Here is a 19585-nt window from a genome sequence, read left to right as displayed (position 1 = left end):
CAAACCGCTAGCTACAGTAATATTGTCCTGTCTTACTGGAAGAAATAAAAATACGATATGATATGGCACACCCCTAACTGTGATAGAGATATTAAAAAAATACTTATTAAAAATAAGAATTTTATCAGATTTGTAACAGAAGTCAGTGATCCAGAATGTCATGATAGAAATAATGCTAATAATAATGCACTCCAAATATCTCAATATCTCCAGGATTAAAGTCAAATAAATGATACTGCATAGATATAATCTGTCTCTAGTAGATATATAATGGGAAATGAGATCAGTGCGAATTTTTATTTTGCTAAAAACAGTAAAAACAGTATTTCAGGGTATAGTATTTTTCACGATATGCAAAAATGAAGGCATTATTATAAAGCACATCCCTAACTGTCACTGTGTGTTCTTTTTATTGGCATGGAAGCAATTCAACCAGTAGAAAGCATTTATTTTTAGTGTCTGACAACAAACAAGCAATGTAGCTGCAAATATAAATGAACAATATTAGGCCAATATATCCTATTTAATTGCCATTAGTTCTATTTTTCTGTGATAATGAAAAAGAACATAAGTTCCCTTTTCTGCCAGAGTTTCTCCTCCTCGTGTCCATATGGCAGTGATGGTGTTTGTTGAACTCTTGCCTGCACTGCTCCAACGATTTCTACAGCTACTGCTCTATTCCATCTGTATTAATAATCTTTCACAGAGCGTGCTCAAACACAGAGGAAACAAACGCACAGTGCGGACAGACGGCTGCGTTCCTATCTGTCTTTAACCTTCAGCGCAAATCAGCCTTTCTGGTCATTTAAAGAAGAGTTTTATTTTTAGCTGTTGAGTCCTTGGTTTAATTTTCTGTGATATACAGCTCTGGAAAAAAACAAATAAGAGACTTAAAAATGATGAGATTATTTAATTTTACCAAATTGAAAACCTCTGGAATATAATCAAGAGGAAGATGAGGATGATCACAAGCCATCAAACCACCAAACTGAACTGCTTGAATACATTTTTGCACCAGGAGTAAAGCAGCATAAAGTTATCCAAAAGCAGTGTGCAAGACTGGTGGAGGAGAACATGATGCCAAGATGCATAAAAGAAAACTGTGATTAAAAACCAGGGTTATTCCACCAAATATTGATTTCTGAACTCTTTATGAATATGAGCTTGTTTTCTTTGCAGTATTTGAGGTCTGAAAACTCATTTTCTGCAAAACCACAATGTTCATTTTATTCAAACATATACCTATAAATAGCAAAAACAGATAAACTAATTCAGAAACTGAAGTGGTCTTCATCTGTTTTTGTTATTTATAGGTTTATGTTTGAGTAAAATGAACATTGTTTTATTCCATAAACTAAGGACAACATTTTTTCCCAATTCCAAATAAAAATATTCTCATTTAGAGCATTTATTTGCAGAAAATGAGATGAAATGGCTGAAAAAAACAAAAAGATGCACAGATTTTAGACAGTTTTCATGCATCTTGGCATGTTGTTTTACTTCTGGATAACTTTGTGCCACTCCCAGCGCAATAAAAAACAGTTGTAAGAGCAGTAGAGGAAGAGGACTAGAGGGTTATAGGGGGGGCGTCACTGGTGCTAAATTGAGGCCTGGTCGTTAGCCATGTCATCTGTGGCGATTCCCAACACGGTTGCGAGCCATGAATGCGTAATGTTCCAGTGCTCGATTCGCTGCCGCTAGTGCTGGAACACTCAACGTACCGAGCTCTAATGGAGGGGAGGATCACCAGTGCGTTATCAGGGGTTGGACAATGAAACTGAAACACCTGGTTTTAGAGCACAATAATTGATTGTGGTGACGGACAGTTCTGGTGAAAACAGGAGAGTTGAGGTGCACATTGAATTCTGCCGTGATTTGATCAGCCATGGTTTTATGTTTTTTTTGGATACAATCCGGGTTAGCACCCGAACATCCCTTTCAGACAGCTTCCTCTTACAGCGTCCACAGTTAATCCTGTTGGATGTGGTTGGTCCTTCTTGGTGGTATGGTGACATTACCCTGGATACTGTGGCTCTTGATGCATCACAAAGACTTGCTGTCTTGGTCACAGATGCGCCAGCAAGAAGTGCACCAACAATTGCAAAACTGTGCAAAACTCTTACCCTGCTCATTGAACCTTCACACTCTTACAGCTCTTACTGGTGCATTAATGTGCAATTAATGAAGATTGGCCACTAGGCTGCTCCAATTTAGCCAATCTGTATTTTTCCTCCATGTTGTTCTTCATGTATCTGCATGGAAACATGGAAAGAGAGGGAAGTGCATCTGAACTTCTGTTGTTCCTCAGCTCACGTTTAAAAAAAGCGAGAGCCTGCAGAGATTATTCAGCTCCGGAACGCCAGAGCCATTCAGATCTATTCCGAGATAATTGGAGAAGTGTATACATGGTCTTCATGCATCTCGCTTCAATGCAGCAAGCTAATACACACGTTTCAGCTAGCTCGATCCTATCACAGGAGGGCTGTGCAGAAGGAGGGAAGTCTATTCAGTTACGTGCCTCAGGAGTTCAAGATCAAAGTGGGACGTGCATCCGTTTCTAGAATAAACCGATCGCTCATTAAAAGGTGCATTTGTATTCTGAACGATGCATCATTAGGATCCGGCATTAGGGAAATAGATGACAATCAGAGCCTTTACAGCTGTGGCCACGTAATGAAGTTAGGCTTTATTTTTTTCTTTATTTCTCTCAGTTTTGCACAGCTGGGGTCAGGTGGAGCTTATGTAACAGAACCCCTTAGGTTTAGAACTCCTCAAATATATTTACAACAAGCAAATTCAACAAGTGTTTAAATTAAAGTACCAGACAAAAGCTTGGAAACACCTTTTTAATTCAATTAGCCCTATTTTATACTCTGTGGAAGGCACGTTGATATGCTCATTGCTATCTTACACCACACAAACAGTTGTTTTTTTTAATGCCTTGCACCTGCATTATTTAAATGGAGACGGAGCTTCCAAATATCCTGTAAATTGCGATCGGGTCAGTTTCCTATTCTAAGAAGCGCAGAAGTTCTGCACCATTAAAGTAGCAATCTGCCAAAGTCCAATCTTTACATGTCCTCATGAAAATGTTGCATAAAGAATAGAATAAGGTTTTTATATATTTTACACAAGGTCTTCATACATATTATACACAATCCATACATAACTGTCTGTGCTTCTGTGATGGTGAAGTCTAGAAGTATATAAAAAAAAGATAATTTAAAAAGATATTTAATAACCAGTCTCAGACCAGGATTCTAACATATCCTTTCAAACTATTTGTATTCAGGATTTTCTGTAATATATTGCCTATACAATATTCCCAATTGTTCTGGCAGCAGACTTCTGGAAGCAGGATGGCAGCACCCACCCCCATGCTTTACAGTTGCTAAGGTTTTATTTTCATAAAATGCAAGCAAGATTTGATTTGATTTTTGACTTGTTTAGGTGTTTCTGAATGGCATTAAGTTTGTGTCAAGGTTACAGTCAAGTTTTGCTTCTTATTACTCTCCCACGAAGGTTGTTTGGGCAGGTAGCGCTGCACAGTGGAACGACGCGCCACCCTCTTAACTCAGGTAAAACGCCATGCAGGTTTTTGGCAGTGATAAAGCAGGCTTCTCTTACACTGTGTAAACATGGTGGTGCAGCCGTGGCCTGAAAGCTGTTGAAGTGGGCTTGAGATCAAGAGGTTGCTGGTTTAATTCCCTGAACCAGCAGGAAAGGGGAGATTGGAGGAGTCAGACATCTTCCCCCAATTGCCCTGTTCACTAATAACCCCACAGATGGGTTATAGGTGGAGTGTTTTTTTTATTTTGTTTTTTTTTTTGTACTGCTGTGATGAAATCAGTCATAAATCTTAAATGTACCAAAATAAAGTATTGCCAAGTATTACATTTACCATATCATTCGCACTGGATTATACGGTGCACACTCAATAAACGTTTATTTTCTGGTCTATTTTCATACGTAAGACTATAACTGTGGATTATAAGATGCATTATGCAACACTAGTAAGGAACACAGGTATCTCACTGGATGTTAATCTACACAGATTTCTCTCCTAACAACTGTTTATCTGGGTGGGTAAAGCGCTTCAATTTATTTACAGTAAGCTTAGAATTCCAGATTTCCACTAAAGATGGGTACAGCAGCATTAGCATTAGCAGCTAACCGCTAGTGCTAGACTGATGTGTAGCTAACCCTGTGTGTTCCAGTAAGCCAGAGCGATATTAGCTAGCAGTTCATTCCTCATAGATCGTTTTAACATGGTAAACACGCTGGCTACATTCCCATATGCTCACCTCTAAACTGCGAAAGAGCTAGCGCTTTGTTAGCAGGTAATGCTAATGCTGCTCCAGTCTCTTATATAGCGTCTTTCTAGGAACCCAAGGAGGCTTTACAGTTTATACATTTTACACACAAGCATATTACACTTTAACACTTATGCACACACCGGTGAGAAGCGGCAGCCAATAGCGCACAGCGTACTCTCAACCGGAAACAACCGTCCACCTGGAGGAGGAATGCATCGGGCACTAAAGCATTTACCCAGGACAGAGTGCCAATCCATATCTGGGCACAGTCATTAGTAACTGCATTCTTCATACATTGCTTTAAAATATTATTCCCTGTGTTGTATTTCCTTTTTATGTCGACCTCGATCTTCTCAACCAGACATTTAGACTTGATCTAAAGTGGTCAGATAAAAGATATTAGATTGTCTCGTCGTCTGGGTCTCACGTACCAGTCGTTATCTTGCCAATGAAACAAGAGAGGAGTCTATGAGACAATCAGGCGCAAGTAGATTTCATCCATTTACCATCTGCATCTCATTGCTATCAGCCAATCAGCTCTCTCTCCCTCCTGCTCTGCCTCTAAACCCATACATCACCCAGAGCCTCTCCCAAAAGAACCCCTTCCATTTTTTTAAATTCTTTTTTTCAAATTTGAGCTGAGGGTAAAATCAGGATTCAACTGAAATCAGAGGGTTTAGTGCTTTTTTTAATACAACACAATATTACTAATTTATATTAATTTAATTAAATAAATATATTCTACACCTATACTCACAGATATATGGTGAATATCCATGTAGCCTGCAGAATGTACAGTAATTATAGCTGTAGCCAGGAATAATAATCTCTCTTTCAGAAGCAGTTAGTGCAGTTTTTATAAGGCATTTGGCGTCTCTGTGGCAGGAAGTCTTGTAGGGAAACACAGCAGGGACATTTACAAGTCAAATGGGTTTCGCAGTAGTGTGTAATTATTTGCACCCTTAGGAGGAGATGACCTTGAACTGAGAAACCTCAGTTCATCCCCCTCTAAACTTCTTTATCTCAGAGCAACAAGGACTCAGCGGCCCGGCTACACCGCAGATAAAGCGTCTGGCAGGATCACAATATTGCTAATATGGTTTTAAACAGCTCATTATAACTCGGACAAAAGCTTTTATTCCCGGCGCTCCAAAAGAGAGTGTTTTTCCTCTTTTCTGCCATTTATAAGTGATGCCGTGGTTCGCTAGAAATGTCAACACCATTCCTACTACTGCAGGTCGGGGTGGATTTTATATATGAAATTGTTATGGAAATGCCCTGCCATTTTTATGCAAGCAATTGCAGCTTATTCAGATACAAATGCTCGCATGAAGGTCAGACAAAAATCTATTTGAAACTTGGGGAAATTATGTAGCATTTTCAAAACCATGTGGGGCTGAAAGTCGAGCCCTCTATGAAAAGCAGAGAATGCCACCTGCGTGAGTTTAGATTATAGATAATAATTATGTAAATTCTGCCTCTGGGACTCAAATAAAGGTGTAATGTAAGTTCGGTGTGTGTTCACACCTACAGATATAAACCTACAGTGGTATAAAGAAGTTTGGGCACCCCTGATGATGATTTTTTTCATGAGGATTTTCCTTTATAAATCATTGGTTGTTCAGATCAGCAATTTCAATTAAATAATAAATATGTCACATATTAAAAGAACACAGCGATATTGAAAAAAATAATACAATTAAGTTTATAGGATTTACACAAAGTCTGCAATAATTATTTAAACAAACAATCAAAAAAAAGCAGGTGAAAAAAAAAAGGTGTTCTGGACCATTCTTCTTTACAAACAGTTTTTTTTTGTTCACTAGCTCAGAATATACCAGCTATTGCTTTTTTTTTCACTGTTCATTATTTGTTACATTATTTTATTTAGAGTACAAATATATAAACACATACATACCCTTTGCAGTGTCAGTGATTTAAACACTTTAAGAATATTTTTTGTTAGGGGTGCTGAGTGGTCCAGCAGTCTAAAGTGCTTCCACTATGATTTGAAAATTGCTGGTTTGAATCCCGGCCATGCAGCTTTGCAGCTTGCCATCAGCTGCCAGAGCCCTGAGAGAGCACAATTGGCCTTGCTCTCTCTGGATGGGTACAGTAGATGGCGTGATGTTGATCAGTACAGTTTACTGATTTGAACACCTTTGTTACTAATTATTATTAATGGATCTTAAAATTTCTTTGATAAGCTCATTGACCCTTGACCTACATACCCACCAAAACGGGCACATGTCACTCCGCTGCTCATTGAGCTCCACTGGCTACCGGTTGCTGCTCGCATCAAATTCAAAGCGCTTACAATCGCCTACAAGGTGATGACAGAACAGGCTCCTTCCTACCTGCACTCGCTCCTGAAGGCTTACGCTACCTCCCGGCCGCTGCGCTCCTCCAATGAACGTCGCCTCGCTTTACCAAACAAACATTCACACAAAGCAATCCAGACTGTTCTCATACAGAGTTCCCCAATGGTGAAACAAACTACCTTCCACTACCAGATCAGGAGAATCTCTCACTATCTTTAATAAACTCCTGAAGACAGAGCTCTTCAAAGAGCACTTACTCTCCTAACACCTCTAACAAACTAACTAATTCTAACCTCATCTCCTTCTTCCTCTTCTCTACTCCTCTATCCCATTATTTCCCTCTGACCTCCTTAAGGCCCTATCTATAGATGCTTTATTTTTAAATTCTATTATTTTTGTACTTAACCTCTTCTATTATTTGCACTTCAATATTGTAAGTCGCTTTGGACAAAAGCGTCTGCCAAATGTAATGTAATGTAATGTAATGTAATGTAATACCCAGGTAATTCTACTTAAGATCGAAAGTATTAACTTATTTACTTATTTTATTTGATTTTAATTTAAGCCATTAAATTCCTGGTATTTCTATATGGCTGCTGCTGTAATATACATTTTTGAAAATATTTGAAATAATAACTTCAGAACAGGCCAAAAAATATTTAAATGTTTTGATGGTAAGAACAATTAATCTTAAACTTTTCAGGACAGTAAACATTTATTTTTTTGCTACTTTTGTATATGGCAGCAATGATATGTATAATGCAAATAGAAAACAATGTGTGACTCAATATAAACTAAAAAATGAATACAATGTACAGTGTATGTGCTTTTGTGTTCATGTATCTGTCTCTGTATGTATGTGTGTGTGTGTGTGTGTGTGTGTGTGTGTTACAGATGGCCTGATAGACTGTGTGGATCCAGACTGTTGTCAGCAGGGAAGCTGCAGTAATAAGCCCCTCTGCCAGGGCGCTCCCGACCCCCTCGCCCTGCTCCAGCAGAGCCACAGCCAGCCGCCCTCCACCCCTCTGCCCACACATACCTTCTTCCAGCGCGTCCGCTTCCTCCTGGGCAAAGCCGGCACACACACTCTGCACGGAGACGTCCCCTTTGACAGCAGGTGTGTGAAAGTGTGTAAATACATCACGAATACGCCCCGCGTCACTCCAGCCGCTGTCTGCATTTTATCCCTGCCTTTACTTCTATCAATATCTAATCATATAAAGTCAGATTGTTTGTTACATATTTATGCTTTATGAGGCCTTGTGCTGTAGCGGGTATAAAAACGTCACCGTAAATTTCCCTGAAAGCCTCTCGTTCGCCCTCTGCGCGGAGAAAAATGGTGCTAGCCCTCTTTTTCCTTTTTTACAAAACGACCAGAGGCTTAGAAATGGAGAGAGAAAGAGAGAGAGAGAGAGAAAGAGAGAGAGAGAGACTTTCTTTTCCCTGAAAAATAGTCAAATTTAGTCCTATTTTTCTCTCCCGCTCTCACTACAGAATAAACAAATAAATTAATTAAACGAAATGTGTTGCGAGGGGGGAAATCAATTCCAGTCCGCGGCACTTGAGTAACAAATTGTCGTGCACAGCGGCTTACAGAAAATTCCATTCCTGCACATTTATCACATTTATACTGCTCAGATTTCGCAAACTCTGAGGTGGATTATTGTCTCTCATGCCGTTCTGGGTTGTTAGTTTATTGCTGAAGAGATCAATCATCTTTTGAGGTGTTTTACATCTTTAAATCTTTATATCTGAAAATCATAATCCACTTTATTACACATTATGGATATATATATATATTTTAGAGATATATTTTTTTAGCGCACCAATCAAATGCGGATTAGTCAGCTGGATTTAGGGTGTGTTGGTGTGTCTTTGGTATCGCAAAAAAAATACACCTTGCACTTAAAAGTCATGTACTAGTTATCTTAATTAATCATGGGTGCGGTTATATTATAATTTTGGGTGTAACGTAAAATTAACCAATTACTATTTCACTTATCATTCCCTTTAAGAGTCAGATGAGCTCTGACTTTGGCACTTTCGTATCTTAACAGCGCAGTGATGTTAAGTGTCTCAGCAGAGACATATACTGATCTACTCGTTCACACTGTAAAGATACACCAGCTGCTTTAAGATTTAAGGGAACAGTAATGATATTTTATACTTTATTCTGTTTATTGTTGAGTTAAAAGTTGGGTTTGTGCTCTGCGTTGCATTTACGTGTGTGTGTGTGTTTAATGAGCGGGGGTGTACGATGGCTGGGTGCACCTATAGTAATATAGGACTCTTGTTGGATTGGCTGTTGTCAGGGTTTTAATCAGTCAGTGGCGCTACTGTGTTTTCCACCACCAAAATATATAGAATATATAGAAACACGCCAGAAATTTACCTGAACCTGAACACACCTCACTTCCAGACCACCACGCCCATCAGTGTAGATTTATTCCTAAACTCTGATTCTATTTTAACAGTTTGAGCGCGAGGCATAAAAAAAATAGACTGTGGACGGGATGTAAGATATACATCTGCTGAAACTCACAAAAGCATCCTGCTGTTAAGTTACGAACGCGCCAAAGTCAGAGCTCACCTGGCTCTTAAAGGAAATGGCAAGTAACACACACTGATTGTTTTATTTTATTTTTTATTTTAAATTACGCCCCCAAAACACACCTACGATTAATTTAATTATACTGATACCAAACAATCTGCAATTAATTATTGTGCTATAAAAATCGCCAAAATGTGGCCCATGGATATTTACATGTATTAATTAGCAAGAAAATACTTTCTAAATTCTTGGCAAAAAATAAAATGTGGCTATTACTGCTTTAAATAACCTTTATTTATGTATTCATTTTTTTTTTTTTATTATAATGGTTGTATGCCAATAAGGTACTATACATCCAAGCCAAGAATGAAGTGTGATTTTTTTTTTTTTTTAATTGATTGCATTGTTCCTCTTTTATTTTTATGTCTGAGACAATCTGAGACTGAGGAGGAGGCGAGGTGAGAGCTGGTGGGTTTTATATAGCGTGTATACTGTAGGTTAGTGATGGAGAATTTTTAACAGAGTATAGAGAAAGAGAGAGGAGGGTGGTGGAGGGAGGCGGCGGCGGCGGCGGCGGGCGAACGAGTAGGGGACTTGAATGAGGTTGGAAATCTGGATTTCGCGGGCCCCATAAATCCCGGCGCGGCTAAGTGCCAGAGTTACTGAAGTCATTAGACTTTGAAGGTCTTTATTGCTGGAGGTCGGATTTGACGGTGGACTCGTGGGCCCGGGCAGCGGACGGATATTAAGCTTGGCAACATATGTGTCACATTGGGGCGGAATTGCTCTCTCTTTCAGAAAGCAACAGGGAGACGGGCAGCCAGGGGCCTGGACCCGGCCTGAATCATCCCTCTCGTTACACTGCGGATCACAATTTTCCTCAGGTTGTCCTCAATTTCAGCGGCCCCCCCACCGCACGCACCGAGAGCACTTTTTATTATAGCATTCCTCATGTTCAGCCCAGCACTCCAATGGGTTTTTAATCTCAATATCGTTTATTAAGCACACAATTTTGACTGGGGAAAGAAAAAGGAGAGTCTTCATCCCTTTGGTATTCAAATGGGAATCTGTCAAGCATGGCAGATGACAGGAAAGGTCTGACTGAGATTTTTTTTTTTTTTTTTCCTCCTCAGTTTAAACTTCAAGGTTGCTGCCAAGGCCTCGTGCGTTGAACTCCGTCAACTTCATTATTTCACCGAATGCTATCGAGGGCATGAGTGGCTGACGTGTCTCGTTTTAAGAGTGTCTTCGTCTGAAAGGGCTCGGGAAAATGACTTGTGAGCAGTGTGATTACTCCCCTGCTCTTTTTCTGTATAGCCTATGCATTGAAAAGTCATATTTACGTACCCGGAGCTGATGAACAAACTGTGCCATTTCAATTACAATGCGACCTCGCTTTTGTGAAGCAGATAAATAAACAGAGTTGATAACAAAAGGAGAAAGTGCATTGAGTTTTAATTGTTTCTGAAGTTTTTAGTGGCGCAGAAACTGAAATTGATGTTGAGCCAGAATTTAGACGCAGAGTAAAGCAGTATTATATATGTCCTGAGAGGGCGTAAAGTAATAAAGTAAAAATTAAAAAAGAATATAATTGAAAAGTTACCTTATTCCAGTAATTATACCATATTCTATATAAGTCAGTGTCTCTTACTGTCAATTAGTCTATTATATAAGACCAATTGGTACTTTTGGCAGTGTGGGCAGTGTGCCAAATCCTGCTGGAAAATGAAATCCGCATCTTCATAAAAGTTGTCAGTAGCAGAGGGAAGCATGACTTTGGACTTGATAATAAAACACAGTGGATCAACACCAGCAGATGACAGACATGTCTCTCCAAACCAAACCATCACTGATCATCGGTAAATTTTACATTTCATTTTAAAAATCAAGGGAGCAGAGTCTGGAGGAAGAGTGGAGAGACACACAGTCCAAACTGCTCGAGGTCTAGTGTGAAGTTTCCACCAATCAGTGATGGTTTGGATAAAGAGACGTGTCATCTGCTGGTGTTGATCCACTGTGTTTTATTATCAAGTCTAAAGTCAGTGCAGTTTTGTTTTCCTACAAAATCTTACAGCACTACATGCTTCCCTCTGCTACTGACAACTTTAGTGGAGATGCAGATTTCATTTTCCAGCAGGAATTTTGGCACACTGCCAAAATTACCAATTGGTCTTACAGTATATAATATATTAACTTCCTGAGACACTGATTGTTGGGTTTTTATTGGCTGTAAGCTATAATCATCAACAATAAAAGGAATAAATGCTTTAAATAGATCACTCTGTGTGTAATACATCTATATGACATATGAGTTTCACATTTTAAACTGAATTACTGAAATCAAGTAACTTTTCAATGATATTTCATTTTGTTAGATTGTTAGCACTAGTAATGTTTAGGCTGATTTTTCAAGCCTCCAAAGTTCAGTCTTGTGTTAACGACATCTGACACATGCCCTACCAAACCAATCAGTGTACTTAGTGTAGTTTTTGTGTACTCACTAAACTGCAGTGTAAAACTGTAACCTTGAAATCTCAAAATTGAACCTTGGTTCAAGCTTTGTTCTGTGAAAACACCTTAAGTTTCAAACATTTCACTTTTTTTTTCTTTTCGTCATTTTTTTACTGAATTATTAAATAGTGGGAGTTCCTCTGACTCTTTTCTCTACACTTTCTGCCTCAGCCAAGCAGCGGTGGTTCGGGGACAGGTGGTGGCGGTGGACGGTGCTCCTCTGGTGGGGGTCAACATCACCTTCCTTCAACGCCCGGAATACGGCTTCACCATCAGTCGGCAGGACGGCAGGTATGGGGCGGACGTGCAGTTTTTTTTTGTTATACATAATTGCCTTCCTCACTTGGTCTCTGCTATAAAAGAGCTCATTATTCACCTGTACTCAGGGGGCATTTGAAAACTGTAGTCTCAGCAGAACTGGGATTTCTATTTCCTGTCTTTTGGCTTTTTCTCTTACAGTTTTGACCTGGTGGCAGTCGGGGCTATCTCCGTAACCTTGGTGTTCCAGAGACCACCGTTTCTGACCCAGAGACGCACCGCCTGGCTGCCCTGGAATAACTTCCTGGTGCTGGACAAGGTGGTCATGTCTCGAGTGGAGGTTACACCCCAAACCTGCGATGTGAAGAACTTTATTAGCCCGTATCCCATCATGCTGCCCTCCCCGCTCACCAGATACACCGGAGAGTGCGCTCTCAGAGGACCAGTCATCCCGGAACTACAGGTATGAGCTGAGTTTTATTATGGATGATAGATTACTGATCACTGACTCAACTGTCCAATAAAAAGCATTAACTTTTCTATAGCATCCTCTATGGCAGGGGTGTCCAAACTACGGCCCGCGGGCCATTTGCGGCCGGTTTCCTTTTTTGGAGCGGCCCACGAAGTATTTTAGAAATAGAATGAAAGTTGGCCCGCTGTTAAGCAGGTTTTTATAATGTGAGATTCAAAGTTTGAACGCTAGGTGTCAGAAACGGGCCAAAGAGTCTAAAAGCCGAGAGAGTGCGCATTTCTAGCGCAGAAAAACGGGCCAAAGAGTCTAAAAGCGGAGAGGGTGTGCATTTTTAGCGCAGAAAAACGGGGCAAAAGAGTCTAAAAGCGGAGAGGGTGCGCATTTTTAGCGCAGAAAAACGGGCCAAAGAGTCTAAAAGTGGAGAGAGTGCGCATTTCTAGCGCAGAAAAACGGGCCAAAGAGTCTAAAAGCAGAGAGAGTGCGCATTTCTAGGGCAGAAAAACGGGCCAAAGAATCTAAAAGTGGAGAGAGTGCGCATTTCTAGCGCAGAAAAACAGAGTCTAAAAGTTGCTTTAATTAAGGAGTTTAATATTAAGAGACATCATGAAATTAAACATTAATTTGAAAAATCTTAGTTTACACAACACTGTCAAAGATAAAGATAGTACGTCAAGTAAAATGGTGTGTAAATAAAATAATCAGGAAAAAACTATTATTTAAAGTGGTATATTTCATTATTTGTTTTATTACAGAGTCTGTGGCCCGTGACTTCAAATATATATAATATATTTCTCCTTCTGGCCCCCAACAAAAAAAGTTTGGACACCCCTGCTCTATGGCCTGTGTGAAGTTTGGCTGGATGTGAATATACTAGTGCATCTCAAACATTTTTTATATCATTGGAAATTACGTCATTTTAGTAATTCAGTTAAAAATGTAAAACTCATTTATTATATACAGTAGATGTATTACACACAAAGTGATCTATTTTAAGTGTTTATTTTTTGTGTCGTTGATGATTATGGCTTACAGCCAATAAAAACCCAAAAAATGGCAGTGTGCCAAGTCCTGCTGGAAAATGAAATCCGCATCTCCATAAAAGTTGTCAGTAGCAGAGGGAACACAGTGGATCAACACCAGCAGATGACATGTCTCTCCAAACCATCACTGATTGGTGGAAACTTCACACTAGACCTCAAGCAGTTTGGACTGTGTGTCTCCCCACTCTTCTTTCACGCTGTGTTATATCAACACAGTTTACATTATGTGTTGTTCTTATAGCATCTAAAAATGTAAAAAAAAAAAATTAAAAAGTGGTAAATGACTGAGCAGTTAAAGCAGTAAATTAAATTAGCACATTTCAATAGACTCCAATGCTCTAAGTTAATTTCAATATGGTAATTTTACAGTGTAGAGCCCCAGAATCAATTTTACAGAATCAGCCGGCTCATTTGGGAAAGGTGAGCATATTTAAAATATAAAAGTTAGTCATTTTCCATCAACATATTAAATTACTACAGAGATGTGCACTTTAAAAAGTGATTTTGTGTTTTAGTCAGTTGTTCCCTTCTATAGCATTGGTTCATACAGCTTTCCTATAGGCTTCTGGCACCATACATTTGCATAATGGGTGTGGTCTGTACCTTACTTAATGTTTTTGTATTGTCTGTTGCCCAAAGCTACCTTATCCTAGTCGTGCGTTAGCGGTTGTGTTGATTGCCAGGCCTTAGTGTTGTAGGCTGTAAGAGCAAGTTACCTTTAGTCTGGGTTCTTAATGTTCACAGTGTGTTGACTTGAAGCTATATATATATATATATATATATATATATATATATATATATATATATATATATATATATATATATATATATATATATATTAAATAAAGTAAATTCTTTAAGCCCGCAATACTAGTAAAAAGTTTTTTGTTTTGTATGCAGCTGGCAGCAACTCTAGCATACATTTTTTTTTTTTATTACCTCGACTAAATATATTAAGTTTAGCCAACGTTTGGTAATAGTAAAAGAACTATGATAAATTCTATGTTGAAGTGCAGAGAACACAGAACAAATGCGCCATAAAGTTGTACTAACTTAACTAACTTAAAAAAGGCCAGGAAATTAGTTGATTAGTGATTTTTGACAGTATAGCTTTGACTCAGTTGTATGTTAAATATATTTACAACTTAACTGATTCAAAGCAAAATGATAGCTTGACTGAGTTAAGTTGAGCCAATTAATTATTATTTTATTATATTATATATATATATATATATATATATATATATATATATATATATATATATATATATATATATATATATATATATATATATTTTTTTTTTTTTTTTTTTGTTAGTTTTTTTGTTCGTCAGTGTGGAAAAGCAGTTATTTCTAGACTACTTCCTTTGTGTCTGCACCAATCAGACCAGCTCTATTTAATTCCGTGGTGAAATTGCGCTACGTACAGATGACACTGAGGAGTCCAGCTGGGAATTATCGAGGCTACGCACCGATTAACCTCCTATATGAGGTCACTTTGATCGCGCATTATAACAAAGTGTAATGGATATGCTGATTTTTCTTTTTTTAATGAGGACATTATATGTGGTGGGTTTACAGTGCTGAGCAATTTACAGCGAAATGATTGTCCTCAATGTGCCTCAGATTAATTCCATATTTTGGTACTAATTAGCTGGGTAAGTGATAATGCAGGCAAAGTAGAAGACGGGGGGGAAAAAAAAGCCGTCGTGAGCTAGCGTCACCTCAATTCCCCAGATCTGCTTCAGCTTCCAAAATCCCTGTGTCTGGGGCTGTGATCGTAGTGGCAGAATGGGCTAAATCTCTCGCCTTTTTTTTGTAATCCACGTCATTGGCAGCAGATCATGCTGTCCCCTGCCAAAGTTGAGCAGTCAAAATGAACAATTAGGATCGTGAGGGGATGGCGTGCAGCCACGCGTTACCTTCGGTGCGCCCGGGCTCGCGAGGAGCCCGACCAGCTCATTCCGCCATGATCTCCAGCCTCGCTCCAAGACTGCTACAGATGGGCATTTTAGCAGCTTCTGCTAGGAGAATATTGACATTTGCATTTATATTTACTGAATTAATAAACTGTCACATGCAAGATGATAACATGTATTAAAACGTGCCAGTGAAAAACACTGAAAGCCAAACCAATATAAATCACCCTGCAAGGGTTTATTACTGAAAAAACAAAAAGAAAAGAAAAGAAAAATCTATTGTTACATTAATTAACAAACATTCAGACCTGGAGAACAAATTAATTAAGAAAAAAATATATATATTAAGCAGCAACTCATTAGCACAAACTAATAGTCTTTGAATATCCAAATATATATATATATTTTTTTACTGAAACAAATGAAAACATGAAATATGAAAAAATATTGTTTTATTCTGCAAATTACAACACAATTGCTATTGGCTTTTTTTTTTAATTGGAGCTAATTAAATAAATATACAGCTCTGAAAACAAATGAGAGACCACTTAAAAATGATGAACTGAACTTGAATTTTTGCACCAGGAGTAAAGGCATAAAGTTATCCAAAAGCAGTGTGTAAGACTGGTGGAGGAGGAGAACATGAAAACTGTGATTAAAAACCAGGGTTATTCCACCAAATATTGATTTCTGAACTCTTAAAACTTTATGAATATGAACTTGTTTTCTTTGCATTACTTGAGGTCTGAAAACTCTGCATCTTTCGTCTCAGAAAATTAGAATATTATAGAAGACAGATTGGTACTTTAAGCAGTGTGGGCAGTGTGCCGAATCCTGCTGGAAAATGAAATCTGCTTCTTCATAAAAGTTGTCAGTAGCAGAGGGAAGCTGTAAGATATGAAGTGCTGTAAGATTTTGTGGGAAAACATAAAACTGCACTGACTTTAGACTTGATAATAAATCACAGTGGATCAACACCAGCAGATGACAGACATGTCTCTCCAAACCATCACTGATTGGTGGAAACTTCACACTAGACCTCGAGCAGTTTGGACTGTGAGTCTCTCCACTCTTCCTCCAGACTCTGCTCCCTTGATTTACAAATAAAATGCAAAATTTACTGATTTTAGGGATTTAGGTAAATCTGTACAGTGATGAGTTTGGATATGTAAGTAATAAAGTGTGTATTTTTCTTCAGGCTGTTCAGGAGGAGATCTTGATTCCGGGCAGTTTTGTGAAGCTCAGTTATCTCAGCACTCGAGCAGCCGGGTATCAGTCCCTGCTGCGCATCATCCTCACCCACGCCGTCATTCCCCCGGGTCTCAGCAAGGTCCACGTCTCTGCTGTTATAGAGGGCCGGCAGTACCAGAAGTGGTACCCAGCAGCCCCGGGACTGGTCTACGTCCTGGCCTGGAATAAAACGGACATCTACGGCCAGGAGGTCTGGGGCCTGACGGAAGCTACCGGTAAGGATTTTTCCTTTTTTTTTTTTTTTTTATGGAAACACTGCTTTTAATTGCTTGCTTTATTAATAAAGTGGTTATAAAAGCAGATATAATCTAAAGTCTGATATCAAGCTGTTTAATTATGTTTGTTAGCGTTCATGATTTTCTCGGTGAAAATAAAAGAGAAAATCTTCTACTGGAAAAATAACTTGTATAACAGTTATTTCTATACATTTTATGCACTTGTTTCTATGTGTTTACTAAAGTTAAGACATTGTGGGTGGACAGAATCAAATTTTGCAAATCACTTTTCTAGGCATGCACCAAAATGAAAACATGTATATGGCCAAAACAAAAAGAAATTATACTTTCGACTGAATACCAAACAATTTTTGTAGGTTTTTATGAAAAAATATATAGTCTAAAATCCCCCAAAAAAACTTTTTTAAAGCATTTTACATTCAATTATTAAAGCAGACAAACCAACGGATCAGAATACATTTACCTCAGCAGTGCTACTTTAATCCTGAATATAGTGAGACAGCTACCTCTGTAGTGCTATTCTAATCCTACATTTACTTAAGCAGTGCAATTGTAGTCATTACCTCAGCAGTGCTGTTACTCTAATCCTGAATATAGTGAGACAGCTACCTCTGTAGTGCTATTCTAATCCTACATTTACCTAAGCAGTGCATTTAAAGTCATTACTTCAGCAGTGCTATTACTCTAACCTAAAATATAGTGAGACAGCTACCTCTGTAGTGCTATTCTAATCCTACATTTACCTAAGCAGTGCATTTAAAGTCATTACTTCAGCAGTGCTATTACTCTAACCTAAAATATAGTGAGACAGCTACCTCTGTAGTGCTATTCTAATCCTACATTTACCTAAGCAGTGCATTTAAAGTCATTACTTCAGCAGTGCTATTACTCTAACCTAAAATATAGTGAGACAGCTACCTCTGTAGTGCTATTCTAATCCTACGTTTACCTAAGCAGTGCATTTAAAGTCATTACTTCAGCAGTGCTATTACTCTAACCTAAAATATAGTGAGACAGCTACCTCTGTAGTGCTATTCTAATCCTACATTTACCTAAGCAGTGCATTTAAAGTCATTACTTCAGCAGTGCTTTTACTCTAACCTAAAATATAGTGAGACAGCTACCTCTGTAGTGCTATTCTAATCCTACATTTACCTAAGCAGTGCATTTAAAGTCATTACTTCAGCAGTGCTATTACTCTAACCTAAACGATAGTGAGACAGCTACCTCTGTAGTGCTATTCTAATCCTACGTTTACCTAAGCAGTGCATTTAAAGTCATTACTTCAGCAGTGCTATTACTCTAACCTAAAATATAGTGAGACAGCTACCTCTGTAGTGCTATTCTAATCCTACATTTACCTAAGCAGTGCATTTAAAGTCATTACTTCAGCAGTGCTATTACTCTAACCTAAAATATAGTGAGACAGCTACCTCTGTAGTGCTATTCTAATCCTACATTTACTTAAGCAGTGCATTTGTAGTCATTACCTCAGCAGTGCTGTTTAGCCACATGAGTGACACAGATGCTAAAGTTGGCTCAGCTTTACCTGCACAGCAGAAAACAAAAGAGTCGTTGTGCGAAATAATTCTAAATTGGTTGGTCTTTTCGCGAATTTGTGGCCCAGAATTGTTTTTTAGCCATTATTTATTTATTTATTTTTGGTTGCCAAACATTCGCTGCTGCTCTAAACATTTAATTTCAGTTCTATCTATCTATCAGCACAATCTTAACACCTGCAGGCAGCAAATGTAGCATGTTATGTTATTCTGTAGATACAGGAGTCCCACTGTTTTATAGTCTCTATAAAATACTGTTGAGATTAAAAGAGATTTGAGTTTTTCTTCACAATTAAATGGATCAGGTGTAGATAAAGTCATTCACACTGAGTCGACGCTGGGTGTAAATTCCTCTGTTTTCTTACTGAAACTTTATAAATCAGAATTGATCACAGCAGCGGAGGAAACCAGCTGTGATAGAAACCAGACACCTGGAGAGTTCACCGTCTTTAAAAGCTCCCACAGAAAGTTATTACACAAAGTGCTTATAAATGTGCTGCATGATACCTGAGATAAGATATCGGTCTGAGCTGTGGGGGGTTTATGAGACAGAATAGTACCCAAAGAAGTTTGTGTTTTGTTTAGTTTTTTTTTTTTTTTTTTTTTCTTTGGATTAACAGCATTTTACCATTATGGACTTCATATTCAACTCATGTATCTGTTTACTTTAACAGTGGACATGTTTACTGGGCATATTAGATGAATAAAGTCAGTTGGTCAACATATAAACATATAAAGTAATTCATGTGTATAGTAGCATTGTAGACTGAGCTAGGGCTGCACGATATATCATTAAAACATTATCATCGCGATGTGCGCATGCACAATAAAAGTTACACTGCAGGATGTGTGACGTCACCTAAGGCAATTAAATCAAACTTCTTGTCATGCTGCAGTGTTTTGATTCTTGACACAAGAAGTAGATACACAGCGCTGTCTCTGTGTCTGTGTGAGTGACAGCCTGCTGCTGCCTGAGAAGCATGGGAGGGGGAGGGTCAGCAGTAAACACGAGGTAACCGCATGGCCTCCATTCACATGGTTGGGCACCATCCACGTGTTTGTAAACGTGAGCACGTGTAAACATCTGTGCACCTCAGTCCAGCACAGTTTTGCAGCGCAGATATTTCCAGTTACAGCTGAATTCACGCTTT

The 19585-nt window shown here is 38.5% G+C and overlaps 1 protein-coding gene across 1 annotated transcript in view; it reads left to right on the top strand.

Annotated features, from left to right (window-relative positions):
- LOC103038474 (teneurin-1) overlaps positions 1–19585 on the top strand; it is a 382057-nt gene that overhangs the window by 273935 nt on the left and 88537 nt on the right. The window contains exons 16-19 of the mRNA XM_049484363.1: positions 7532–7754; positions 11871–11990; positions 12159–12420; positions 16587–16854. Coding sequence (XP_049340320.1) covers positions 7532–7754; positions 11871–11990; positions 12159–12420; positions 16587–16854 — 873 coding nt within the window. The remainder of the gene's footprint in view (positions 1–7531; positions 7755–11870; positions 11991–12158; positions 12421–16586; positions 16855–19585) is intronic.

This window comes from Astyanax mexicanus, chromosome 10, assembly GCF_023375975.1.
Source record: "Astyanax mexicanus isolate ESR-SI-001 chromosome 10, AstMex3_surface, whole genome shotgun sequence".
Taxonomy (NCBI): domain Eukaryota; kingdom Metazoa; phylum Chordata; class Actinopteri; order Characiformes; family Acestrorhamphidae; genus Astyanax; species Astyanax mexicanus.
This window is presented reverse-complemented; position numbering and strand designations above follow the sequence as displayed.